Genomic DNA, 26,959 nt, shown 5'->3' on the forward strand with positions numbered 1-26,959 from the left:
TATGGCCCAATCTCTGTTCATTCTTTTTTTTTTTGGTATCATTAATCTACAATTACATGAGCAACATTATGTTTACTAGACTCCCCCCATCACCAAGTCCCCCCTACATACCCCATTACAATCACTGTCCATCAGCATAGTAAGATGCTGTAGAATCACTACTTGTCTTCTCTGTGTTGTACAGCCTTCCCCGTGCCCCCCCACTATACATGCTAATCATAATGCCCCCTTTCTTTACCCCCTGCCTTATCCCTCTCTTCCCTCCCATTCTCCCCAGTCCCTTTCCCTTTGGTAACTGTTAGTCCCTTCTTGGGTTTCTGTGTCTGCTGCTGTTTTGCTTCTTCAGTTTTCTTCTTTGTTCTTATACTCCACAGATGAGTGAAATCATTTTGTACTTGGCTTTCTCTGCCTGTATTATGCTCAGTATTTATTTCACTGAGCATGATACCCTCTAGCTCCATCCATGTTGTTGCAAATGGTAGGATTTGTTTTCTTATGGCTGAATAATATTCCATTGTGTATATGTACCACATCTTCTTTATCCATTCATCTACTGATGGACAGTTAGGTTGCTTCCATTTCTTGGCTATGGTGAATAGCACTGCAGTAAACATAGGGGTACATATATCTTTTTCAAACTGGTCTGCTGCATTCTTAGGGTAAATTCTTAGGAGTGGAATTCCTGGGTCAAATGGTATTTCTATTTTGAGTCTTTTGAGGAAACTCCATACTACTTTCCACAGTGGTTGAACTATTATTCCCTGTTCATTCTTAAATTTGAGATAATCCAAGTCTAGATTCTACATTAACACTTCTCTAAAACTCTCATGTAATAATGTCCTACAGTTCTACATGTGCAGTATCTTTATTATCCTTCATGACAGAAAGCCTCTGCAGAACTTGTATCCCAGAGAACTGTGACATTACTGGGTCCACTCCTGCTACCCATCTCCTCTGTTACACCTAACTGTCTTACCTACCGTTCCACTTGTGCGTAATATACAGCATGACTCAGCTCTGGATAATACAGTTATTTAAAGGGAAAAGAGCATTTCATTATAACACCAAAAATAAATCCAGCAAACTTACCAAGACAGATAAACATAGAAGAGATTTGGGTCTGGTATATTTCAATCTCAGGATGCAAAGTTTTAACTTGGCCTTTGTGTAGCTCTGACCAAGGAGGAGTACAACCTTTATTATCTTAACTTTATACTTTATCTGATATGCAATTAGTTATAAGGTTAATTCTACATGCCAGTTTATACAGTTTCTAAAGAATTCTGATAGGTTCTCAGTATAAAGCAGAAAACTGTTCTGCATTTTCTGTTTGTGGTTTCCATCTGTTTGCTTGTGAAGATAGAACAGTTACCCATGTGAAAGCTGGGATATGAAAAGCATCTACCTATGTCTGCACATTTCTATGTACATGTTTATGACTGTGTATGTTTAAAAATTCAAAATCATTATTAGATTCCAAAGAAAGATAGGAAAGGAAAATTTTGAAAACAATTTTAAGAATGATTTAAATTAAAGACATGTCTTTCCTCCCTCATAGCTACATCATCCCTCCCAAGGCTTCCGCTTTGGAACGGTCCGGGAAAGCAGTGCTGAAGATTATGTGAGGCAAAGCTTCCCGGAGATGCATGAGTACATGAGAAGGTACAATGTACCAACCACCCCCGATGGAGTGGATAATCTAAAGTGAGTGTCAACCTCTGGAATCCAAAAGGCTCTCACTGAAAGAGAAGTCCTAGCTATTGATGTAGACCTTGTTGCTTTTTTTAAAAAAATGACAGCTAAATATACCCACTGTGTGTTCAGTAATCCCTCACCCTGTGTGAGATCCAGGACAATGTGGAATAGTGTACATTTAATTATGTGACCTAGATTACTAGTTACCTATATAGTCCCACATTGGAAGTAGCTTTGCTCAAAGTGCCAGTGGGGTCATTAGTGTAGCAGATGGTGGGGGAAATAAATGTTGGCTTGAGGTCACTTCAAAAAACAACAGTGCTGAAATGATCAAACACTCAGGGAATGTGGCCAGAGGATATAGTCTCCCAAAGCAGCCCTTTCCTTCACAGTGAATCTCTAACCCCATGGACTGTCTCTTCTTGCCACAAGGAAATGGGATTTATCTGAGAGATTTCCTGTAGAAAGGAAATAAGGCAATGATTCCCATGCCTGCAGCCTTTTCATCAGAATTTATGAGAAGCAATCAAGAGCAATCACATTGCCATGGCAGATTATCAGAGCCTGTAATTCAGTGAAGCTGAGTGCAAAGGAGGTTGGTGCAGTTATGGATCTGCCCATCTAGTCTGCCTGGGAGAAGGGAGGGAATGGCTCCTAATAAGCACCACAGCATAAGGGTGAACAGCCCTCTCCCTCCTGCCTGAGGTCTCAGGGCAGTGACATACCTTCAAACCTCCAATCCCTAATATTGTGTGGCACCAGGCAACTGGCTTCTCTGGTCAGCCACAATAACCTTCCCAATGGACAGTGGGTCTTGCCATCTCCAGTTCTCTTGGAGAGAAAGAAAGGAAATAAATGATTTCATAGGACATAAGGGCTCTGAGTTTCTCAAAAGGTCTAGTAACAGGCTCTTAAAACAATGTGTGGACTTTTAACCAGAGTCTGCAAGGAAGCCTTGTGCTTTCAGATTTGCAAAGTCATACACAGTGTTTAAGCACTAAGAAATGGCACTTTCAGTTTTTCAAGAACACGGAAACTTTACAACAGATGTTTGTGCTTGTTTGCCTCACAGCTCCTCTGTCCTCTCTTTCAGGCAAATTCATGGCTGAGAAAGAATGTAAGATGTCAGGGAGATAGCAGAGGCTCCAGCTAGATAGTAAAGGCTGACAAACAGGGCTCTTCTGGCACCATGGGAAGGCTGAGCCAAACCGCTGAGCAGTCCCAGCTCCACTCCACTCAGGGTATCCATTTATTCCAGAGGCTTCACCTGTGAAGACCCCAGTACTCAGAGTTAGCCCCACTCTAGCTCAGAGAGAAGAAATCTTTAGAAAGCAGGCAAATCATTAAATCATTAGAAAGAAGCAATTTGTCCATGGTAATACAGCTAGCAAGTGGCAGAGTCAGAGTTAGAACTAGGTCTCTGGAATCCCAACTACTGCTCCAGGCTAGCTTGGAAGCATAACAGAAAGCAGGTCCTTGGTGTTCAAAGAAGAGTCCATGTTCCAATGAGCATCCCAGAATCTGCATTTAAAAGGCTCCCAGGTGATTCACCAAGGGAGGTGAAATTGCATATAGACAGAGCTTACCATGAATGCCCTCCCACTTCTTATCTTTGGGCTTCTCTCTCTACTTTTGGCTTAGTCACTGCCTTGGCTCTTAGCCACCACTCTAGGCAACCACAGCCCCACTGTTACTCCCTACAGGGCACAACCCCTGGAGTCACCTGTACAAGGTAGGTTCCTGTGTTAAACCTGTCCCTTCCCTCTCTCTTCAAAACTCCCCTGGGCTTAGTCCTACCCACTAAGGGCTCTGTTTTCTGAAAAGACGGTATTCTGATAATAATCCCTATTAAAATATTAATTTCTTAGAGTATGTTTACATAGGAATATTTTTCTGTGGTATATATATTCAATGAATGTTCAAAAGGGCAGAGCATAATTCTATAATGGGAGAAACAACTAGCGGTTCTGCCAAAGGTAAGGGTGATTCATCCAGCCTAGCTTCTACTTGTCCCTGGATCACTCCGGGCCACTGCCTCACCAGTGACTCAGCCTCCATGGGAGTCTGGGAGCTAATTGCTCCCAGAGACTCTCTATAATGGCTAACCACTTTGCAGTCCCAAATCAGGAGTAGTTATATAAGGATACCACTGAAACTGGGCCTCAGGAATTGTTAGAAAAAATGAACCCCAATTTTTTTCTGTGGTTATGGCTACCACAAATACTTGCAGAATATTGGTAAATGATAACTATTGTTATCTAGCTCCCAAGGTACATTCTGCTACTATGGCAGTGAAACTTTGATTAAAGAGACATCTTGTAGCTTGATATGTGTTTTAATGCCAGGATTCTATTAAGGTTCCTCATCATCAGATTAGGAGGCAGGTCACATCCTCGATCCTTTCTGAAGCTTCCCGCAGCTGTGGAGCTGGGAGGTGTGTTTCATTTTGGTGAAAGTTAAACATGGGCCTCACTATATCTTAAATCCATACCCTGGAAATAGGGATGCATTTTCGGTTGGCTATTTCACTTCCTGCAAGAGTAGAAAGAGGAAGCAATGGTCATTGGCACCAACAAGGGAAGTTGACCTACTTACAAATGTCCATGTATGGTCCAAAGTCATCCAAATAAACATGTACGTCTTGCCCAATAATGAATCTTTGAGTTTTCTAGGGGTGTCTTTCCCTTTCAGATTTTTGATAGGCCTTAGCCATGTTCTCCCCTGAGTTAGAAGTCACTCCTTTGTATTAAATTCCAACAGCCTCATTTTTGGCTCTAAGAGAGGAATGACTGAGCCAGATGGAATAGAGAAGAGTTGTTCTCTTTTCCAAGCTGTTTGGACAGTGCTGAGGGCTGGAAAGTCTTTCTGAAATGGATGTGTGCTCTACACCTTTCCAATAAGGATTTGAGGTGGCTAAAAACAAAAGAGTTATTGCATCCACTTTAAGTAGTTCCCTCTGGAACTCTGCCTACCTTGCTCCTTTCTAGGTGGGAGCTTAGCCGGTACTGAGACACAGCCTTGGGCTGTCTCTGTGCCTGTGTATAAAACTGGGGACAACTCATGAAGGATGGACAAGGCGTCTGTCGGCATCTTGAGCCCAGCCCATATCCAATTCACTGATAAAGTTCAAGGACACCTACTTTAAATGATTCTTGCCTGAACTGCCTCCTGGGATGAGAGTGAAACATGAATCTCTGGGGATATATTAATAAATCAGATCACTAAGATCTATTACATATGCCTCCCCTCCCATTTATTGATTGTTTCTCTACGGACTGTAGAGAGACCTTAACTTCCTCTTCCCCAGGGTGTTAAGATCTCTAATTTGCATTTCCTTCATATGTTACTCCTAAATATGAAATAATGCCTGCTCTGTGAAGAATCTGATAGTGATCATGACAGAAAGACATAAGAATTTCCACATACTGATTAATGAGACCACCTAGCTTCTACACTTACCTAGCTAGGTGACCTGGACCTGTTACCTCAATTCTCTGAGCCTCAATTGCCTCATTTTTCAAAATGGGATAATACCACCCACCTTGTAGTCATGAGTGGTAAATGTATGGAAAACAATAAATACAGTGCCTAGCAAAAGAAGTTGCTCAGTTAATGTAAGAGAAATGAATCTTCCCATTCAATTCAGTCATTGTGACTTTGTTGGGTTCGGTATGAAGGGAAATGGTAGGTAAAACCACTAGAAAGATGTCATGCTCTCTTGTAAGAGTGTGTTTCCCTCCGTCTGCTCTCTACATGTCAGTGAGGTGTCAACAAGGCTGAGTCAGCAGCTAGCGAGCTTTTGCTGCCCTTAGTGTCCAGGTTTCTGTCCCCTAAGCAAAAGCCAGCTGTGAGCCCTAGTGCTTCCTGTCCATTAATGAATCATTTTTTGCTTTTCTTCTCTTGGTCTTAAATATAGGAATGATCCAGAGAAACTAGACGCCTTCATCATGGACAAAGCCCTTCTGGATTATGAAGTGTCAATAGATGCTGACTGCAAACTTCTCACTGTGGGGAAGCCGTTTGCCATGGAAGGTATTAATCAGTCTCACTCCTGATTCGCTTTTACTCAGGATGTGCTCATTTTGCCAGCCTAGCTAGCAAGTCACAAATGCCAAAGGCAGAGGTAAAGAGCTATTCCTCTTCTCTTGTTTTCATTTTCAACTATAAGCAGTTAGCTATTAAGTTGCTGTAGTTAGAAATTTGTTTTTCATCTACACGAAAATTTATTTGTCCAATTGTTACAAACACCACCACCACAACACACGTCGTTCTTACCCAAATGAGGCTGCTTCAGATATCTGGGCATGGTGATGCAGTGGAATGAATGGGGAGTCCAAATGTAATTTAATCTGTGTTTTCTAATGGCCAAATCCTGCAAGGAATCTGATGCAAAGACTAGAATGATGATTTTACTGCTGGAAGGACCCCAGTGTTGATCTAATCCAGTTACTCATTTTAGCCACAAGAAAGCCCAGAGACATTATATCACTTTTTCATAAATACCCAATTAGATGATAATACTGGAATTAGAATCCATATCTCATTGTTCTTAAATAGATGTTTTTCTACTGATTGGAAAATAACTAGAAATAGAATCTCCTTCTATGTCTTAGTAACCTTTAAGAGTCCTAAACAAAACTTTGGGACCTCAGGTTTGCCTTTCTCCCCACTGGCAGCAAATTTTTGCTTCCAGCTCAATCAACCGATCCATCAAGCTCCAGGACCAAAGAAGGACTGCTTTGTCATTAGCTCCTTTCATTCTGGACAACAGTAAATACACAGAGCTGAGAGTTTGAACCAGCAAATTTGGAATCTCACAAGTCTCAGCTTCCTTCTCTGACAGTACATTTTGGCTCTCAAGACAGCCATGCTTACTATCAGAAAACACTTGACTTGAAAAGGTCCCATGGGAGTGCTCAAGTCCTATTTCCAGAGAACTAAACTCTCCTGTATGTTAACTAGTGTATCAAGACTATTCTGATTCCAATTTCCCAACCACCATTGGTCTCTGTCTCCCCCAAACACATCAGCAAATTTTTGACTTCAGTCTTTGTTTTTGTGATGAATGAGAATGTAACAGTTGATGCTGTCTGTTCCTTTGAGCCTTCTCCTCAGAGAACTCAATCTCATCTCCAGGCCAAGTGACCTCCCCCTGAACCAGGGGTAGAACACACAGGAAAAGAGAGATTTAGCAGGAGGACTCATCTATTAAGACCACAGTCTGAAATAGCAAAGGCAAAAAAAGAAAAGAAAAAGCTGGAAAAAACAAAAGAACACTCATTACATAATCCCATTTTGATGGAACAGTGGGAAAAATTCCCTTTTTTTTTGGCTCTGGGGATATGGAAGGAATGTTACATTTTTCTTTCTGACCTAGATGCACTGGGTAGTTGAGGATCTTCTGTCATTAGCAGCTACTAACAATGAATCATTTATAGCTGTAATGAAAATTAGGGACTATTTTCCACCTTTGTCTTCAGGGGGCAACCCTATCTTGTCAGAAGACCTGGTGAGATGGCTTGTTTGCCTCTGCTAGACCCAGTGCCAGATGCCACACAATTAGCTCCCCACTGGTTTCCTGTTTACATTTCCATCTGTGCCCCTGAGACTTAGTATCTTTTAGTTCCAGTCATCTTCAGATAACCACATTGTTTTCAAAGGGATAAGCACAAAATGGTGCACAGAAGAGCTGTCGCTGCAAGAGAGTAAAAAGGCTATGGCTTTGAACAGAGAGAACTTTCTCATTGTTGTTGGTTTATCCTAAAAAAAAATTCTGATTTGTTCTGGGTGAGCTAAAATCAGAAAATTAAATTCCCTACTGCCCCTGCCAACAAACAGAATATGGCAAAACACAAAGAGTAGATACTTAAAAAGTTACAAACAACAATGTGATAGAGATACTCGTAGAAGTCTTGATTGCTGCTTGATTGTTACTGTTGCTCCATAGAATTACTGGTACTAACTGTGCTACATTGGGCAAATCACTTAATCTGTGTTTTCCACGTTCCTTATCTGCATAATAGATTTATGAATAGTACATCCATGATAGAATTGTTGTGAAGATTAAGTAAAAAGATTAATGTCATAAATTTTTAGAGAATATTCCTCTCTTAACAAAGTTTTAAAAAACTTAAATTCTTTCCCTTAACAACATTTAGGTTTCTTTAACCTATGAAAACATGGACCTTATTATTAATTAACTAGACTTGATAGACATAAAAATACCATCAAAGCAATTTATGAACAATTCTTACCTAGCTAGCTTGCAGGAATGTTTCACATGTCCCTCTGAGCCCTTCACAATGCTAGACATGTATCAGTTATGTAATAAATGACATATACCTATTACATACTCATTAGGTTGGATTTGAAATAAGTACCTAATTCACATACTCATGTAGTTAATCAAAAGCACCCAGGTCTGTATATACTTTCCCAAGTGCTTAAATGGCTGCATGAACTCAGGAGGGAAAACATTCCGTTGATCCCTTCACGCTGAATGATCATTCACTCTGTACGGCACTTATACCACACCAACCCAGTGTGACTACTGACCATACCTCCCAGCTTTACTATTCTGTACTTACTTAGACTTAAAAGGTAAAGGTGAGGCAAATGAGAGACAGTGGCTGCACATCGCAGTGGCTGCGCATCGCTTTTGAAACGTTTTTGTGAGTACTCAGCACAGAAACCAAAGCTGTAAAGAATCCGGGAGCATGTGTAAAGCCTTTGGTCACATTCAATACCATACACCAGAGGCACAGACATACCGTGTGCTCTGGACAAAAAAGGAAGTGCCGAGATGAATGAATACATGTCCCAAATCTATGCACTGGAGTTAGCTGACAATAAAGGTCAAACAGAAGAGAGAGTAATGGAATTGCACAGTAATGGTTTGTGACCTTTCTGCCAAGACCTTTGCTGTTTTTGAGTTTGTTCTTTTACTAACTTTCCACTAATTATTTAACACAGTGCTTGGAGCACTAGCTCTACAGTCTGAGTGTTTGGGGTATAATAGAGTCACTGGTACTAACTGTACTACATTGGGAAAATCACTTAATCTGTGTTTTCCAGGTTCCTTATCTGCATAATAGATTTATGAATAGTACATCCATGATAGAATTGTTGTGAAGATTAAGTAAAATAATACACACAAAACATGTCCAAGCACATAGTAAGTGCCCAATTTAGTTACTATTATTCAGTATATTAAGAGATTGAGACCAATTCACTATAAAATTATCCCAGGGTAGATAGCATTCTTTCTGTCTCAGCTTCTCACCTTCTCACACTTCTCTCTCCACTTTGATGTGCTGGGGATAAAGGAAATGCATTTTCACATTCTCCTTTCTAGTTGGAACTATTACAGTATGTTCTCAACCATTGCCCAAGAGCAAATATGTTATTCCAAGGACAGAGTGCAAAACTGAATTAATCTTTCTTCCTGAAGTCTTTTTAACCTTATCTGAAAGCCTGTTTTCAAAATATCTATTTTCCAGCCACATTTCAGGATTCTTTTAGTCTATTTCTAACTGTACATTTACTAGCCAAAGTATATTTCTACCACTCTTAGCTGAGTAAAGCTGATTTATCCATGGGGAAAAGATCTGGATTCTATTCTGCAAATTGTTCTCTTGGGCTAATAAGCTGTATCCAATTTCCAGGGTGCCTGATGCCTTCATCTTTAGGGTTGAAAGATTCCATTTTGCTTCATCCATCAACCACAAAATAGTCAACCTCGTCTTCATAGCAAAGCCACGTTTCTAATGGTTATGAAAGCAACTTAGGCTGCTAAGTTGAGTCAGCAATTTAAAAATAAGAATTCTTTGACCAATGAACACAATCAAATTTGAAAAGTAACTGATAAAAAGCACAAAAATGAAACCTTCAAGGTTTCCCTCTTTTAAGTTTCTGAATAAAATTAATTTTTGTCTTTTAACAAATAACCTAAAAAAAAAAACAACCTCTGCTAATGGCCCCATAACTTTTTTCCTATTTCTCCCTTTGTCCTATATGCACAGTTTGTTTTAATTAGCTAATAATAATTATTATCATCATTAAAATGATATCATTAAAATAAAATGCTAATCATCATTAAAATATCAATACTCTATATATGTGTTAAAATGAAAGATGATAAAGGACAGTAATCTATTTTTAGCAGTCAACTGCAAATGAACCTTGACATAATGGATAGAGTGATTTAATATTCATTATTTCCTATATAGCATTTTTTATAAATGTCTCTGCAATTTCAACATAGCTTTCTCCCTAAAGGCTTTTTTAGTACTTCTGTTGTAGTGCCAAAATTCTATTCTTAGAATATGTAGATTTATCCTAAGTATTAATTTCAAATTTTTAAACTTTTTATCGTGTATTTATGTCTCATCTACCCAAAATACCACTCTCAAGAATAAATCTAAGATGCCTTCTCTCATCCCCTCCCTGGTAGCAATCTCTCACCCTCCTGAACTCTACAGTTTTATCCATCCTTCTCATTGCATCCTCGCCATTATATTTTACCTTTATTGAATTTATACTTCACCTAACTTTTTTCCAGTGGAAGTCCTGTAACTTCCTACCATGTTGTGCAGTTATTTATGTATGTCTCTCCTCCCCCATGCCACCGTGAGCTTCGTATGGATAGACTTGGTGTCGAAGTGAACTTGGTAACTCCCATAGCACTTGGCAGAGAGTCTGGCACAGATTAAGCATTCAACACCTGTTTGTAGAACTTATGAATAGATGAATAATTATCAAATGAAAAAAATAATAATTCTGCCATTATTATACTCACCTGGGCTGGAATTACTGGGTTTAGAGGATTTTTAGAAACACAATCTGTCCATGACTAATATTGTGTCTGCTGAGAGCCAACCACCAGTTGAGGTGATTGTGGTTTTTTGCTGATGTGCCTGGTTTGGGGAGATTACACCAGTATTATAGTGATAGGGTCTTATTGATGGGGGCGGAATAAGTTTTCCTTTGCCTTGTTCACATGCTACAATGGATGTGACCATTATGACTGGCAGAAAGAGCATTGGTTTTAGACTCAAACAGACCTACTTTCAAATGTGCTACAAGCTGTGTGACCCTGAGCAGTTGACTTAGTCTTTAACACTCTAAGTAGCACATAGTCTGATGGGTTCATATAGGAGTTAGACACATGTGGAATAGTATCTGCCACATAGCAGGGCTCAGTTATGTATGTTCTAGTTATTTTTAGAATGCAAGAGCTATTTAACTGAACTATATGCCACTGTCTAGTATACAATCTGAGTCCAGTGCATGATCTACACAATGGGGTAAGGTATGTAAAGTATTTATTATAGAGCAGCATCAGTGCATAGCCCTCAGTAAATATTAGAAATTGTTGTTGAAATTTTGCCTTAGGGGGAAAATATAATAATATTCAGCTAATTATCTAACCATCAACCCACTCCCACCAGACGGTGCCAAGTCCTCCTGCTACATGTTTGCATATGCCCCAGTTCTCCGCATGGCACTCATCTCAGCTGTAATGAAATCATCATCATGCAGTGCATGTTTAATAGCCATCCCTTACTAGAATGTACACTCCATGGCAGCAGGGCCCCTATCTGTCTTGCTCACTGCTAAATCCCTACTACTTAACACAGTGCCTTATTCACTCAGTAAATATTTGTTGAATGAATGAATGAATGAATGAATGAATGAGTCAGTAAGCCAGTGAATATTATATACATGATTGTTTTGTGCCTGATATGTAAATTAGTACCGAGTGAATGTCTGTGCAACTGGATTGTCAATAGCATTCATTATAATAAAAGTTTCTAAAGACTGGTTACTTCCTTATAGTTACCCATTGTAAAAGTGTTATTTAATGATAACATCAGCAGAACAGGCTGCCCGTGTAGTCTTTTATTGTCATTCTTGCCTTGCCAAAACTACTAAGCACAAAATAAACACTCAAAATAGCTCTTTCAATGGAAAATTCTAATCATGTTCTGGACATTGTCATCATTTCCTTGACTTGCCATTGTTAAGGAACAAGCAAAACTATTGGTGGGGGGGGACATACAGCTCTTGAAAACTCAAATATTTTTCCTGCATTATTTATTTCTTCTCTTTTATTGGTAATACCCACAGCTCAAGCCTCATATTTTTTAAAAAAGGATTTGTGTATCTGCAATGAAAAATGGAACAGAAACTAATGTCCTTGGAAATAAATTGTAAGATAGAGTAATTATAGCAAGCATTTGTTTCCATAAAGTATCTTTGGATTCTTGACAGTATTTTCGGTCTTTATCTGTGAAAAAGGGAACTAGCTATATTTTAAATTTATCTTCCTCAATCATCTTGAGGGAAAAATATCTTTTTTTGACTAGCTGTCCAATAACTAAAGACAAAATGTAGTAATTATCTCACGTGGCTCATCACAGAGTCTGACAGCATAGGAACCATTTAGAAAGCAGGTAAAGCCACACAGTGAGGATACAGAGTCCAAGCCGGTTAATAAAACTCTGACAAAGTACGTCCACCATTGTGCTCCTCCTTCCTCTCCCCTGCCTCTCTTGCCTTGAATAACCCCTGTCCTGGATATTTGCTTGATCATTTCCTTAATTTTTTTCTAATTTACACTTTCACATACATACGAAGGCCTGAAGATGTATTGTTTTGTTTTAAATGTTTTTACATTTACTGAATGGGTTCATGCTGTAGTCTTCTGGGACTGGCCTTGTCTGCTCAGTATTGCTCAGTCATATATATTACTGCATGTAGTTGTAGTTCATGTGTTTCTCACTATATAATAATCCAGTTGTGGAAATAGTCCACAGCTTATTTACCCACCCTCTCATCAAAGAACACTTGGGTTGTTTCTAATTTTTACTGTTATGAACAGTGCCTCTGAGACCATCCCGGTACATATCTCCTAGTGTGTTGATGGAGGAGTTCTTTAGGAATGTATTTAGAATTGCTGGCCTTACAGCATGAAAAAATTCAACTATACAATATAATAGCAAACTGTCAGAGTGGTTATATCAGTTTGCTTTCCCACAAGCAACATGTAAATGATCATATTGATCTACATCTTCTCTAGCCCTTAGTACCACCAAACTACAAACTACTTCTCTTTTTTTTGGCATATTTTAGTTGATGTTTAGTACACATGTTATACTGTATGTTCACATGGTCTCATTATATTATTAAGAAATATACAAATAAAAATAGATCATGTATGACCAAAGATGAAAGTATGTCATAAACCAAAGATTATGATTAATCTGACTTTGTGTATTTAAGGTTGAGAGGAGGGATTCTAGGAGATGTGGATAGGGAATCCTAGCCCTGGTAAAGAACTCAAAGATGGCTTCTAAGAAATATCTTGAAGGGATGGACAGAAGAGCTTAGATTACAAGGTGCCACTGTTATACAGGGCATAGCCCATTCCTCTCTTTCCCAGAATCATCTCTTGTACTCAAAGAGGCAGTGGATCCAAGGCAGTCATACATTGGATGTCTTTTGAGTCCTTGGAAGGAAAGAGGGTGAAAGTTTTACTGTACCCTTGTTACCACGTCTGACAGAAAAATCACACCAGTGGCAATCTCTTAGGAACCTCTCGGGTGAGAAACTCCTCTAAGTTTATGTTTTCTTCTAGGATATGGCATTGGTCTCCCACCCAACTCCCCACTGACCTCCAACATATCTGAGCTCATCAGTCAGTACAAGTCCCATGGGTTTATGGACGTGCTGCATGACAAGTGGTACAAGATGGTTCCCTGTGGCAAGAGGAGTTTCGCTGTCACCGAGGTAAGGCACGACTGCCAATGATGCTGATGCTTCGTGTAGCTTTGCCTTGAAGAGTATCATGAAACTGCTGTTACATATGGCCTGTGGTCAGTAATCCAGGCTAGCACATCTCCTGGGACTTACCAGGACATATGGATTACTCCTAACCCCACTTGAAGAGTGCATACTCCTATAGGAATTTACAATGAGACAAGATATTCTTGGATTTAAATGTGATGTTATTTTGATAAGTAAATGTCTGAATTTCTACTTTTCCCCTATATGTTATACCTACAAATACAGAAGAAATGCTGTTCTAATTGCAGCAATAGTATCTGATACTGATATGAATAGTGTTTAGTTTAGCTATTCATTGCTGGTCATGATGTGGACTTCAGAGTATCCTTAACAATCTAATCGCAGTTAACTTCCTAGGGATCCTTTGTGGGTTTAGAAAAATAGACATACCTTTCCAACTAGGACCCAGAAATCCTCAGTGATTTCAGGATTTAGCAGTGAGCAAGGCAGACAGGGTCCCTGCTGTCGTGGAGTGTACACTCTAGCAGAGAGACAGAGATTAAACATGCACTGCATCATGATGATTTCATTGCAGCTGAGATGAGTGCCATGCGGAGAACTGGGGCATATGCAAACACGTAGCAGGAGGACTTGGCACCGTCTGGTGAGAGCGGTTTGATGGTCAGGATAATTAGGCCAGTTGGGCGAATATTATTATATTTTTCCCCAGGGCAAAATTTCAACAACAATATCTAATATTTACTGAGGGCTTACTATGCACCGATGCTGCTCTATTATAACTATTTTACATACCTTACCCCATCATGTAGATCATGCACTGGACTCAGATTGTGTACTAGACCGTGGCATATAGTTCATGAATCACTCTGGGATTCTAATGATCACTGGAACAGACTGAGCCCTACTGTGGGCAGTCAGAATCTACGTCTTTCCATTACGGCGTTCTGCCTTCAAAGTGTAATTGGAAAGCAACCGTCAAATTGGATGACTGAGACAGGAGACGAAAAGGTGTAGCAAGAGCGCCAGGGGTCAGTGATTTAAACGGGAAGCCAAATAAACCAATACAAGGGTTAGATTTTTAAAGAAAAATCTAAAGCCAACAACAATGGCTTCCAATAGCCTCTATTTGCCAACAACTCCCAAATTTGTATTTCAGCACAGACTCTTCCTCTGAGCTTTGAAGCCATATATCTACCTTCTTATTTGACATCTCCACTTGAATATCTCACAGGCATTTCACATTTAACTTGTCAAAAACTGAGCCCTTGATCTTCTCTCCTAAATCTGCTTTTCCTCTTGTGCTTCACATCTTGGGTAATGGCACCTCTGTCCACCCAGTTACTCATTCCAGAAACTGCAGGGGTCTTTAATGCCTCCCCTATCTCACGCTCCACATCCATCAACAAGCCGTATCTTTTCCTTCTATAAAATATATCTCAAATATGCCTACTGATTGCCATCTCCACTGTCATTGCTCTAGTCCGAGCTATCATCCCTCACCTAGACTGCTGAAAGTCACCTAACTAGACTCTTGGTTTACATGCTTGCCTCTCTCCAATTTTTTTTCCCACCTTGCAGATCACTGTCCTTCTTGGAAGCCTGCAGTGGCCTCCCACGTTAATTAGGAAACAACCTGAAGTGCTGAACATGGCCTGCAGTGCCCTGTGGGATCTGACCCTGCCTACTTCTTCAGCCTTATCTCATGCCACTTTCCTTCTGGTTCATTACAGCCCCACCACAGTGGTCACTTTAGATGGAGATACGTCAGTTGGTGTCCCTGCCTTGGGGTCTCAGCACATGTTGTGTTGTCCTCGCCAAATACTCTTCTCCCTGATTTACTCAACTAATGTCCTCTCATGACAAACACCCAGCTGAAATCTCCCTTCTTTGGAGCCTGCCCACAGTCCCCGATCCAGTCTGAGTCATAATCTCTTCATAATCTCTCATTAGATCTCACTGAGAAGGTGGTCACTCAGCAAAGATTTAAAGGAAGCAAAGAGGAACGTGAAGAATTAGGGAACTAGCATATTCTATTTCTTACCATGTGACTAAAGCTCTATTAAGAACATTAATTCATCGGTTTTTGCTACAACCCGGTAAAGCAGGGATTTTTATCTTTATTTGGAGAGATTCCCATGGCTTTTCCTAAAAGAAAAGACTTACACTGGCCAGCTGAATTAATTCACCCAAGAAAGCAAACACACCAATTGCTCAAATTGTGCAAAGTAATGATCACTTAGTGTTTTCTACCATTTGTCGTGACCATGGCTAACTCAAGCCAAAATCTCCAAGTGATTCAACGTTGACAACAAGACATTAGACAAGATGAAAGGCGCCTCCCAGTCATGTCCCCAAAGCCTGCATTATGGAATAATTTGCACCTCCCTGATCACAGGCACACCTCTAGGCTGGTACCATTTCAGAGGACTGGCAGACCAAGATAGCAGCTGGAGGGACCACCTGAGTCCTACGGGAAGCCCCTGAGAGTGCAGGGCTCTGCAGATTCAGATCCTACCCCAGGGAATGTCCTCTGGGAGACTAACACAACCACTCACATAAGTCTGTTTATTCCACTGTGAAAATATCTAACACACAGTCTGATACATTTGAAGTCATACACTTCTGGACATGCATTCTGGCTCTACCAATTAACTCAGTGACTTAAATTCTCGAGTTGGCGTTGTCTCACCAATGAATGGATATCTTAAAACCTGCTTTGCCATTTTGCTCTGAGAATAAAAAGTCATTTCTGGAAAGACCTACAAAGAAACCTGGCACAGTAAAGAGTAAATAATAAATAGCAGAAGTAGCAATGCTTCCTCTCTCCATCAGGAGACTTTCCTGGGGCTCCTGGATATCTTTAGGTGTCTTCCTGCACTTCTTTTTTAAAAGTGAGGAAATCTTCCTAGAGCCTTCCAAAAGATTTCCTCATATTTCATGGACCAAAATCATGTCATGTGCATGTCTGAGCCAATCAGTGGTAAAGAGATTTAGATCACCATGATGGATTAAGCCAGCCATGACTTAGCTCCTAGAACTGACGATGTGGCAACTTCTCTTGAAGCTGGTCACCTGGAGAAAGCCTAAACATAAGCAGGATTCCCTTAAGAAGGAGGAGACAGGAGAACGGATGCTGATTAGGCAACCGACTGCCTCTTCTTGCACCCACATTGCAGATGTGAAAGTTGCTTCCTCTCTCACCCTACCCACTTCCAGTCAGCTATACAATAAGGTATTTGGATTGAATCATCTACAAGAGACTTTTCAGCTTTGATACCAAGATTATGGTTTCCCTTTATAGCCTCCGAAGATAAGAATATTTAGTATTTTTAGAGTTTGCGTAACGGTGAAAAGCATGGGTTTTGAAGCCAGTTCTAGATTTGAACTCTACTCGCTGTGTGATACAAGACATGTTATATGGCCATTTTAAGCCTCAGCTTCTGCAAATTGAGGCTGATAATACCTACTTTACAGGACTGGTGAAAATTAAGTCAGATAATACTTGTTAAATAGTGAACCTATATCTAAATATGATAACTTACGTTCTTTCACCATAAATGTTCCAGAACGGTATGGATTTATCAGTAATTCCAAACAAAACCAAATAAAGTATGGACAAACAAGAGAACGGATTTTGAAAAATAAACAAATAATCAGCAAAAGCCATAGACTGTTCAGATGATGCATACAAAATGCTCTGATTTTTTTTTTCTCCCAACCATGGTTTTTAATGGGCCAAGTTCATGGCAGAAGCCTTTGGGAAATTCTGGATATAGTGAGCTGGAAGCAGTTGGATAAGGGGCTGGTATCAGAATCAAGTTACAGTTGTTAAGACACTCCAGGGTCTACTTTCCAGGTCAGCTAATTTGGAAAGAAGAGAGAGGTAGGACTGCGAATAGAAAAGCGGTATATCCTTAATTGGAGCTTCAGAGACAGAAATAAAGTAAAGTTCTGATAACATCCATGGTGTGTAAAGATGGGAAGGCCACCCTCAACCTCAGGGAATGCGGTGAACACACATGGAGTTACTCTTTCTCAGATATGGCACTGTATTGTGGCATATCCTGGTCCATGCAATAACAAACTGCTTTATAATGATGCTCACCTATGTGCATTTAAACAGCAATACATCCCTTGTGCAGTGACTGGCATTTTGTCTTGAGCAACCTAAAACAGAATTTCAAGTTGTTACACTCCCAGAACCTAAAAGTAAAATGCAATTAAATGAAACTAGTCTTCAGCTCACTGGCTGATCATTGTCTTCTCCATGAAGGCCCTCAGTCCTCCACCTTTTAGCTTTTTCCTTTTTCACTTCCTTCCAGAGGGGTCAGAAGAAGGAAATATGCCCGTTAGTATTTTGCTTGCCCTCCCTTTTGTCTCAGGTGTCACCCACTGCTGGGCTATCTTACTGCAGAGAAACAAAGACTGGCTTTGAAATCAGAGAAGACATAGTTGAAGCCTGCTTCTACCGTCAACTTGCCTAGGGCAGGTCACTAATCCACCTCAGTCTCAGCTTCTTCATCTCTTCGATGACTTCTCATTAGGAGTAAATAAAGTGGTAATTTAATGAACATATTCACCCCTGCCCCCAGGCAAGGGGTGTAAGACAGAGCAGCAGCAGCAGGTATGTTCTGGAACGTAGCTCTCCGAACAGGTGCTTGCGTGAAAGACATTCCTCTGTTTATTTCAGACCTGACCTCCCCTTTAACAGGTATAGTCCTAGTTAGTGTAGCTACAGAGTAATTAAACACCCTTTCACTCTGAAGAAACATTCTAGTTTGGCTAGGGAATGATATGGTCGCCTAGGAACATGACATGAATAGTGTTTTCCCCAGTTTTTGGCAGTTGGACATTAATACTTAGTCCCCTGTGAGAACTTTGATCTATTCACCTCCCATCTCTTGGCAACCCCTAGAGCTGTCTAGCCATAGTGTCTCTGATGGATAAACTCATTTTTTGAATTCCAGGGCTTTCTCTGATTCCCAGAGTCACCCAGGATATTGCAGGTCCAATTCTGTAAACCAGACTAGCAATTTTCAGAGAGGAATTTGAAATTGACCTCAGATGTTTCCTCACGAGCTTCCTAGCACAACTGTGCCTATGCCCAGTAGACAATAAGACAGTAGACTTATTGTCAGTCAATTCCAGCGAGGAAGACATATGGTAGGCTTTAAATTTCCTTCATTTTCCTTTGACTCAGCAAAAAAAAAAATGTAATTTTTGTTCAAGTTACTGAGTGAATTTAAGAGTTCTGTGACAACAGTTTTGTGAAATCTGTTATTTGCAAACCAGGAAAAGGAAGGCAGCATATCACTGTTTAGCAAATTCTCAAAATTCTTCAAGGAATTATTAAGATAGATGATAATAACTCTATTTGAAAGCCTCCTTTAAATAATGGGTTGAATAGTGCACCTTTTAATCAACTGGGAATTGTTAAGAAGGAAGAAGAAACAGTAGTCTTTGCCCTTCCAGATTCACAATAGGAAACTGCCCCATTCCATCCCTGACTTCGCCCCACCCCTGAACTTACTCCATGCTGGCCTCACCAGTCCATCCAGTAGAGGATGGGGCCACAGGGCAGGGATGGAGTGAAGATGCCTGTTAAGATCATTATTAGAATGGATAGCTTACTGACATATCCTGAGCAGAGTTTTCAAGAAACTGCAGAGGTATCGTTTGAGGAAATCAACAGAAATACTAGTTTCCCAGAGCAGGTGAAGTGAAAGACCTATTAACCACACTAGGCTCATAGGAAAAAATGGAGACAGCCATTCTTAGACCCCAGTTGGGGGTAGGAGAGGGCTTTCTAACAGGAGCTGTAACCATTTTTTAGGAACATAGCCAACCCCCAGTGACTTGGCTGGGAGAAGGCCAGGGAATAAACACCTGACCTAAGGCTCCTCCCACCTTCCCATCTTCCACCGCCCCTTAGTTCAAAGAAGCCTGTTGGTGTGGTCCAAAGAGGACCTCCCAGGGCACAAAGTGGAACAGAGAAAGAGTGGATCTGGAAGGGTAAGAGGGCCCTCGTGAGAAAAGAAGGTGGGGACAGAGTCACCTAGAGGAAAGTGTCCACAGCCTGACCACCTAAAAACATACAGCTTCTGCACCTGCAGACAGAGGTCCAGCCTGCAGGGAGAGAGCCTGTGTCTTGCACTGGCCAGAAAGCAGCAAGAAGTACAAGCAGGTTCACTGGAACAATGCTGGTCTTGGGAGTCAGACCACCCTTGCTCTACCATCACTGTGAGGAAGCAGCTTTATGTGTTTGGGAAAGTTACTTAACCTCTCTGACCCTCAGTTGAATCCATATCTTGCTGGATTGTAACAAGGTTTTCTGCCTCTGAATTCTGAGGTCTTCTTGTGTCCTCACTGGGTGCCGAAGAAAATAAATACATACTAAACCAGAGGATGAACACTGCCATGAAAGGAGCCCCATCTTGGGAATCCAGAGATCTCAGTTACATGGAGTGGGGAAAGGAGAAGTCACTTTTGAAACAGTCTAAAAGTAAATCATTACACTTTTCAGTGTTTTTTATTATTAAGGAAAGTACCTCATTCCACCCCTGGAAATGGACAGAAATACTGCAGCAGTGAGACTGTAGTATTTCTGTTGATTTCCCAAACCTGCAGAGGAGTAAATTGGAGAGGTTAACTAACATGTGTTCATGATGCTTCGATGTACCTTTTTCTGTGTATATTCTTGACACCATGGTTATTTTTACATTTGCACCTCTAAGTGCTCCTAAAAATGGACCATTCAACTCCAACATTTAAAAAGTATTCTGAGAATGAGCTTAATAGCCATCTTTACTCCATCCCTGCCCTGTGGCCCCAACCTCTACTGGATGGACTGGTGAGGCCAGCATGGAGTAAGTTCAGGGGTGGGGCGAGGTCAGGGATGGAATGGGGCAGTTTCCTATCGTGGATCTGGAAGGGCAGAAGAATGTCCAGCAGAGCGGAAGAGAGGAAGGTGGGGATGGAGTCAAGGAAGACCAAAGAAATGACAGGCCTTTAACGTGCCCTGTTTTTGATGTTTCTGGCCTGGTGTATGGAACAGAACTAATGTCCATGAAAGTGCCCTGACATGTAGTAGGTGCTGGGTGAATGGTAGTTCTCATATTTGTCCTGACTCTGCCATGAACCAACTGAGTGACCTTCAGCAAATCACTTGGTTCTCTCAAGCTCAAGTGCTCTCAAGCTTGTTTCCTCACCTTAAGATTAAGTGGTGCAGTGCGACATGTCCAGCTTAGAGAACACTGTGGGTCATTTAGAGGGGTGCTGACCCGACTAGCTGAAGCCATGGATCCTGGGACACAGAGAACAACAGTAAACTATCCCTCTCTGACCACTCCCGACATCCCTGACCACTGCCCCGGACCACCAAATTGTGCATCTAGTATGAAACCTATTAATATTTGTTCACTGAGAAAATGGAGTTTCCTCATGGCAGATTCATTCTTCCCTCTGTTAATTTTTGGGGGGAAGGGAGATGGGGTTAGTCAACTATACACTGATCACACAAGTCACATCAAGAAGCTTCAATACCAGTCCATGTTCTTTCCAATTTCTCTTTAAAAACCCAAAGGGAATATACAGGAGTGCAGGAGGGGTGAGTCTTAAAGGAGACTTTTTGTCTCTTGACAAGTAGGTCACATCTCAACCTCTGCCCCTCTCTCATCCCTACCCCATCCTTTTTCAATTTAAGATGTCACCATCTTCTCTTCAACCTGATGAAAGTTATGGCAAGGCAAAGAGAGCTAATGACTGTAGATTGCTTTAAATTGAAAACCCGTGCATGTTGGGAGCCACCTTGACAGCTGAGTGCTTCCCCTGGAATAGCCTAAGTAATTAAGTTTAATATTTAAGTCAAGCAAAAGGTCAGATGGAACCAATCCAGGTTGTGCTTTCTGGAAAACCGAAGAAGCACAAAGCTGTACATGTGTCCTTTTATGATATGAAGTGGAATTCTGCATGAAGGAAGGGAGGCCAAACTCAGAAAGGCCTCACCTTCTTTTAGTCTGCTGTGAAAACAAGTTCATTCATTAATCCACCCATCTATCTATCCATCCATCCATCCATCCATCCATCCATCCATCCATCCATCCATCCATCCATCCATCTGCAAACATGTACTGAATTCCTGGGTGCCTTCCCTGTGCCATTTGCAGCCAATGCAGAGATGAAAACAGAGCTCTTGGGTGGGGAGAGACCGCCTTGAGGACAAACCCCCTGCACCACATGGTCACAGGGCAACAAGAGAAGAGGATGTAAGGTAGAGCAGTGACACAGGCAAGCCCGTGATTCATTTGTGGAAGAACAAGAAGGAATCAGAGAAGGCTTCCTGGAGGATAACCTCTGTAGAGGAAGGGCCCTCTAGTCAGAGCATGAGCAAGACAGTGAGGCACGAAATTATAAGCAGTGCAGTTTGGCCCTGCCCTCCAGAGATATGCACCCAGTTGTGCTGGATGGACACAACTTTCATCCTTTTAGTGGTGCCCTTTTCAGGAAATCTAAAATTACAGGGCCCGCCTTCCCTGGCCCACTTGTAAGGCAGCCACAGCAAGACCAAGAAAATGACAGGCCTTTGATGTGCCCTGTGTTCTGCCTTGTAGCCCTCCTATAACCTCCACCAGAGCAGGTCTCCACATAGAAGGCATTCTGAAGTAACTGAAGTAGCTTCAGCTCTGAAGGCAGATACACTGCGGCTGGGCTCCCACTCCATCACTGTGTGTTTGTGCAAATCATGCAACTTCTAAAACTGCAGATCCTCACCCCAAAACTGGGCATAATGAAAGATCTACTTGTAAGTAGTGAAATGTATTTGGTGAGCTAGTCTGTGGAAACATCTAGCCTAACAAATGTTCCCTCCTCCTTCCCAGAGTATAGAGCTATGCTATCTATACTGGTAAAAAATAAGCACATGCAAGAAATTAGAGTTGGTGTGCCCTCCCTCCTGGACCTGTCTCCAAAAAAAGCAGGAGCAACTTATATTTATAAGCAATGTAAGATTCCAACATAAATGTTCTTTTATGTATTATTTATATATGTTATAGAACTGAAGACTTTTACTGGAGGACTTGAGAAATACATATTCTGGAACTTTCTACCTTGCAAAGTACTGGATAACGTGTTATTCCTTTCTTCCAACTCAGCTTCTAGGGGTGAGTGGGAAAACAAGAAGATGATTTATACAAACCATTAGGGCTTTACTTAGATATTTAACAACAGTATTTTCTTTAAATATGGCCAGTGATAATTCAAAATCCAGTTGCTAGGAGGGCAGGCTAGAGACCTGTAATTCCCTGGTCCCACTTTTCCCTCACCCCGTATTATCACAGAACTAATGCCTTTTCTCTACTTGAATTCTGATGTAAGGAAAATGAATTCCAGCACGTGTCACCTTCCCTCTTGCTAATGACCAACTAAGCAGAGCTTATGGTATAAGGGTCTCTTTTATACTTCAGAGATGCTTGGCCATATATTATACCCAAGACCACATACCTTAATAGTTCTTGCTTGTGGTTAAACTCAACGGGCTCATGAAAATTTCACAACTGAAAACTTTGTGTGATGAATCACATGTAGTTGTGACAAATCACAACAAGGTGTGCCTAATGCTCAAACTTTTAGGACTATTGTGAAAGACGGTATTCCTTCCACTTTTTTAGATTTCCATACCCTGGAATCTATGGAAGAATCACATGAATCAGGACTCCTCCCTAATCGTTCCCTGTTCTAAGTAGTTGCTTTCAGGCCCAAAGTTCCTGCTTGAAAAAAAAATAAAAGCATGGAAATGCGTGAAGATTACCACCTAGTGGCCGATTTGTGAACTGTCACAAAATACCAAAAAAAAAATGTCTTTTTTGTTCACGAGCTTCATTACCCAAGTCTAAGAAAGTGAGAAATTGCCCTCGCATTTCCTCCACTGCTTCTACGGCTTCTGAAGACAACTTCTCCCCCCGGATGAGAAGGCAGCGTCGCGGTGCCCCTCCCGTCACAGCACAGGCGCTTCCTGCAGCATTCCAGCCCAGGGCTGGCCAGCCAGGGAGGCCACTGCGGTTTCATTTGGAGTGTCACCGGTGCCTCCGCCCTCTATCCTTCTACCCAGTAAGACTTAAGGCCTGGTTCTATGGGTTGAACTGTTTCCCTCAAAAAGATAAGATGAAATCCTAAGGAACTCAGAACAGGGCCTGGTTTGGACATCAGGTCATTGTAGAGTGATCAGTTAAATTGAGATGTGGTCATACACGTAGGAAGGGTCCCTAATCCACCATGACTGGAGTCTCTTTAAAAGGACAACTACCACGTGAAAACAGAGATGCGAAAACACCACACGACTATGAAGGCAGCAATTAGATTTATGCAGCTGCATGGCCAGGGACACTGGGAAATAATGAACTTATTTTTAGCCCCCCAGTTTGTGGCGCTCTGTCATGACAGCCCGAGCAGAAGATTGCACCTCACCTGTCACCTCCAAGGCTGCTTTCAGCCTCAGACTCTCATTTTCCAGTTGTTATTGTTCGCCAGTTCCTCTCCAGCTGCCAGTCTCTCCCCACCATCCAGGCCACCCTTCACAATGCCGGATTCATCTTTTGAAAATATAAATCTGATTAGGTCATTCTTCTATGCTTTCACTGTCAGATAGAAACCAAAAATCTTAGCCAAGCATTCAAAATTCTCCTTGCTCTGGTTCCTTCTAGTTCACTGTCTGATTATTTTACTCAGATGCTTCAGCTACATTGAACTAGTTGCTGATACTCACACCTACTTCCTTTCCCACTTCTGTGTTTATGGCCTGTCCCCCTGGTCTTCATCGGGATCAAGTGATACTTCTTGCAAAGAAAAGCCTTCCTCCATTTGTTCCCAGCAAGAATTCTTGGAATTTCTCATTTCTCTGAATTCTTATAGCTCTTTGCCCTTACCTCTCTGAAGACATCTTTCATTTTCTGTCTTGTATTATAATTAATTATAACTCTAGTGCCTCACTTCACTCAGAGGTCAGTAAAATTTCTGAGTAGGGACCATTTCTGAATGCTGGCAATGCTTTACTGTTGAAACATGGTTGAATAAATGATGCCTTGTAAGGAATGATTAAATCAGTGTTGCCCTTCAGCTTTTAGGACATGGTCAGACGATCTCACTTCATCTAACAGCGTGCTCTCCTTTAGTCTCCCTGTTCCAGCCACACTGGCCTTCTTTAAGTTCCTCCTACTTGACAGGCCCCTCGCTGTCCCCAGTGCCTTTGCACATGGAATTCCTTCTCCCTGGAACTCTCATCCCTGCCCAAGCATCCAGTTAATTTCTCCTCCTTGAGAATTCAGCTCAGTCATTTCTTCCCTCATAAAGAGGAAGTTATCTTTCTGACTAGATAAAATTCCCATTGTGTGAATTCTCCTGGTGCCACAAATTCCTGTTGTCTTACCTCTTACCTGCCACTCTCCATAGGTGCTCCTTTCACATTTATGGGCATGCTAATTTGGTTAATGTCCATCTTCCGTATAAAACTGTACCTCCAGGAGGAGAGAGACAGCTGGAAAAGTATCTGCATTAGGTCATTATAGTATGCCTCTCACAGAGTGGGTCCTCAATAAATATATGTGAAGAAAACAAATGAATATTTGACTATATCTGCATGTGTATATATACAAACAGTCTATTAGAATTTTCAGGCAAGCCTAAAGTAGGTAATAATTATAACATCCACCATTTTTTGTTCCTACTATGTGCTAGGCATGGAGCCTAATCCTTTCTGTGTTCTGTCTTATTTAATCCTGAAAATGATGTTATGAGTTAGCAGTCATTATCCTGTGTTACAGATGAACAAACAATGACTCAGATAAGTAATTCAGCCTAAGGTCACAGAGTTCTTAAATAGCAAAACTGTGATTGGAAGCCATACTCCAAAGCTTTTATTAAACACCATCCCAGAATTACAAAAGAAAATCAAGCATATGATCCTCTTAAATATGCATGATGAACATAAAAGATTGACCAAATAGTGGTAATCCTTAAAGTCATACTGCTCTCTAAATTGTAGACTTCTCAATGGCAAAACTGTAAATTTTTCAAGGGGTTGTGTCATTCACGACCTAACTACGTAGCACAGGGTCTGGCACGTAGTAGGTGCTTGACATACATTTGTTAAAGAGATTTAAACCTGAAACAAGGTTTGTCACATTGAAGGAAGATAAAACACATATAGCCAGAGCCAAATGTCTGCTTTGGAGAAAGCAAATAAAGGCATAAGAAAGGGAAAAGAAAGAATACAGGGCCCAAAGCATATAGAACACCTACCTACTGTGTGCTATTTTAGATGTTTTTTTATTGTTACTCTAGATGTTACCTCATTTAAGCCTACAATAACACTGACACTATTACATTATTCCTGCTTATAGATGAGAAACCTGATGCTCAGAAAAGGCTTTAAATCCAGGGCTGTGTGGTTCCATGGCCTACACAGTGGCTGACTTCAGTACAGGTAGACATTAGACATGGTGACTGGCAACATCACAGAAAGGTGAGGGCTTTCAGACACAGGTCAGGACCGCTGGAAAGCTCTGGGAGGCTGTGTGACATTGCACAGAAACCTGTTCTACTGACTAACTTGAAAGAAGCCTCGTATGAGCCTTAGGACTCAGCACTTCCATTCTGTTGGTGTTATTTTCCAGTGTCAGCAATTTTTGCATGAAACTGTCTCATAAATCTTTGTCTGAAAATTCTTGAGGAAAAAAAGAATGACTCGCTGAAATGGAAGTGTTGCCAGGCTTCTAATTTCTTCCAGAACAATCAGTCAACCCTCTTAATTTACTTGCTGCAGTGAATGTCCAAAAGCCCAGTCCCTGCCCAGTAATAAACAGAAAGAGTAACAAATAGTTTTTCTGTGAAAATGGCTAAGAATAATGGCCCATGGCATTGAGTTCGGTAATAATGCTGAACTACAAAGTTTTATGAAATGTGGAACAATGAGGAACTCAGCTTCACACTGACTAAAACCAGATCTGGTATAATATTAGATCCTCTACATGCAGGGGGAAAATGGTTCTGGTTGCACACTGAATTATTTCAATGACATGGTACCATCTTCCCGGTCTTGTCTGTTCCACCATTAAAATTAGGTAGCTCCTGGGACTTATTCTCCTCTTACCTAACATTTCTATGTGCACTCCTTCATCTCACTCTTGGAATAACTTTGTGTGGTAGATATGTCAGGTGTGACTATTACCACCATTCTACAGATGAGGACACAGAGTCTGGGACAGCATGGCTTCTCTAAGGGTTCACAGCTAATAGGGACAGAGCACGGACTGGAACCTGGTTTATATCATTCTTATGTGCTCTCCACGACCCCTCACTACCTCTTAATAACCCACCACATGGAGGAATATACTTACTAATAGTTTAGTGACTCTGATGACTTCCTTCTCAATGATCACCATCAAGGCATTACTGAGGAGAAAGT

The 26,959-nt window shown here is 41.1% G+C and overlaps 1 protein-coding gene and 1 long non-coding RNA gene across 2 annotated transcripts in view; one reads left to right on the forward strand and one right to left on the reverse strand.

The window, feature by feature from the left end:
* The window catches only part of GRIN3A (glutamate ionotropic receptor NMDA type subunit 3A), a 139,248-nt gene that overhangs the window by 91,128 nt on the left and 21,161 nt on the right, over positions 1-26,959 (forward strand). Inside the window, exons 4-6 of the mRNA XM_037017707.2 lie at positions 1,559-1,704; positions 5,612-5,727; positions 13,334-13,485. Of these exons, the coding sequence (XP_036873602.2) occupies positions 1,559-1,704; positions 5,612-5,727; positions 13,334-13,485 (414 nt within the window). The remainder of the gene's footprint in view (positions 1-1,558; positions 1,705-5,611; positions 5,728-13,333; positions 13,486-26,959) is intronic.
* LOC140844990 (uncharacterized) lies at positions 22,607-25,031 on the reverse strand. The gene is made up of 3 exons (XR_012123606.1): positions 24,923-25,031; positions 23,965-24,089; positions 22,607-22,655 (listed from the first exon to the last, which is right to left on the reverse strand). It is a non-coding gene; the product is annotated as an uncharacterized lncRNA (long non-coding RNA).

The sequence above is a fragment of the Manis javanica genome, chromosome 2 (genome assembly GCF_040802235.1).
Source record: "Manis javanica isolate MJ-LG chromosome 2, MJ_LKY, whole genome shotgun sequence".
Taxonomy (NCBI): domain Eukaryota; kingdom Metazoa; phylum Chordata; class Mammalia; order Pholidota; family Manidae; genus Manis; species Manis javanica.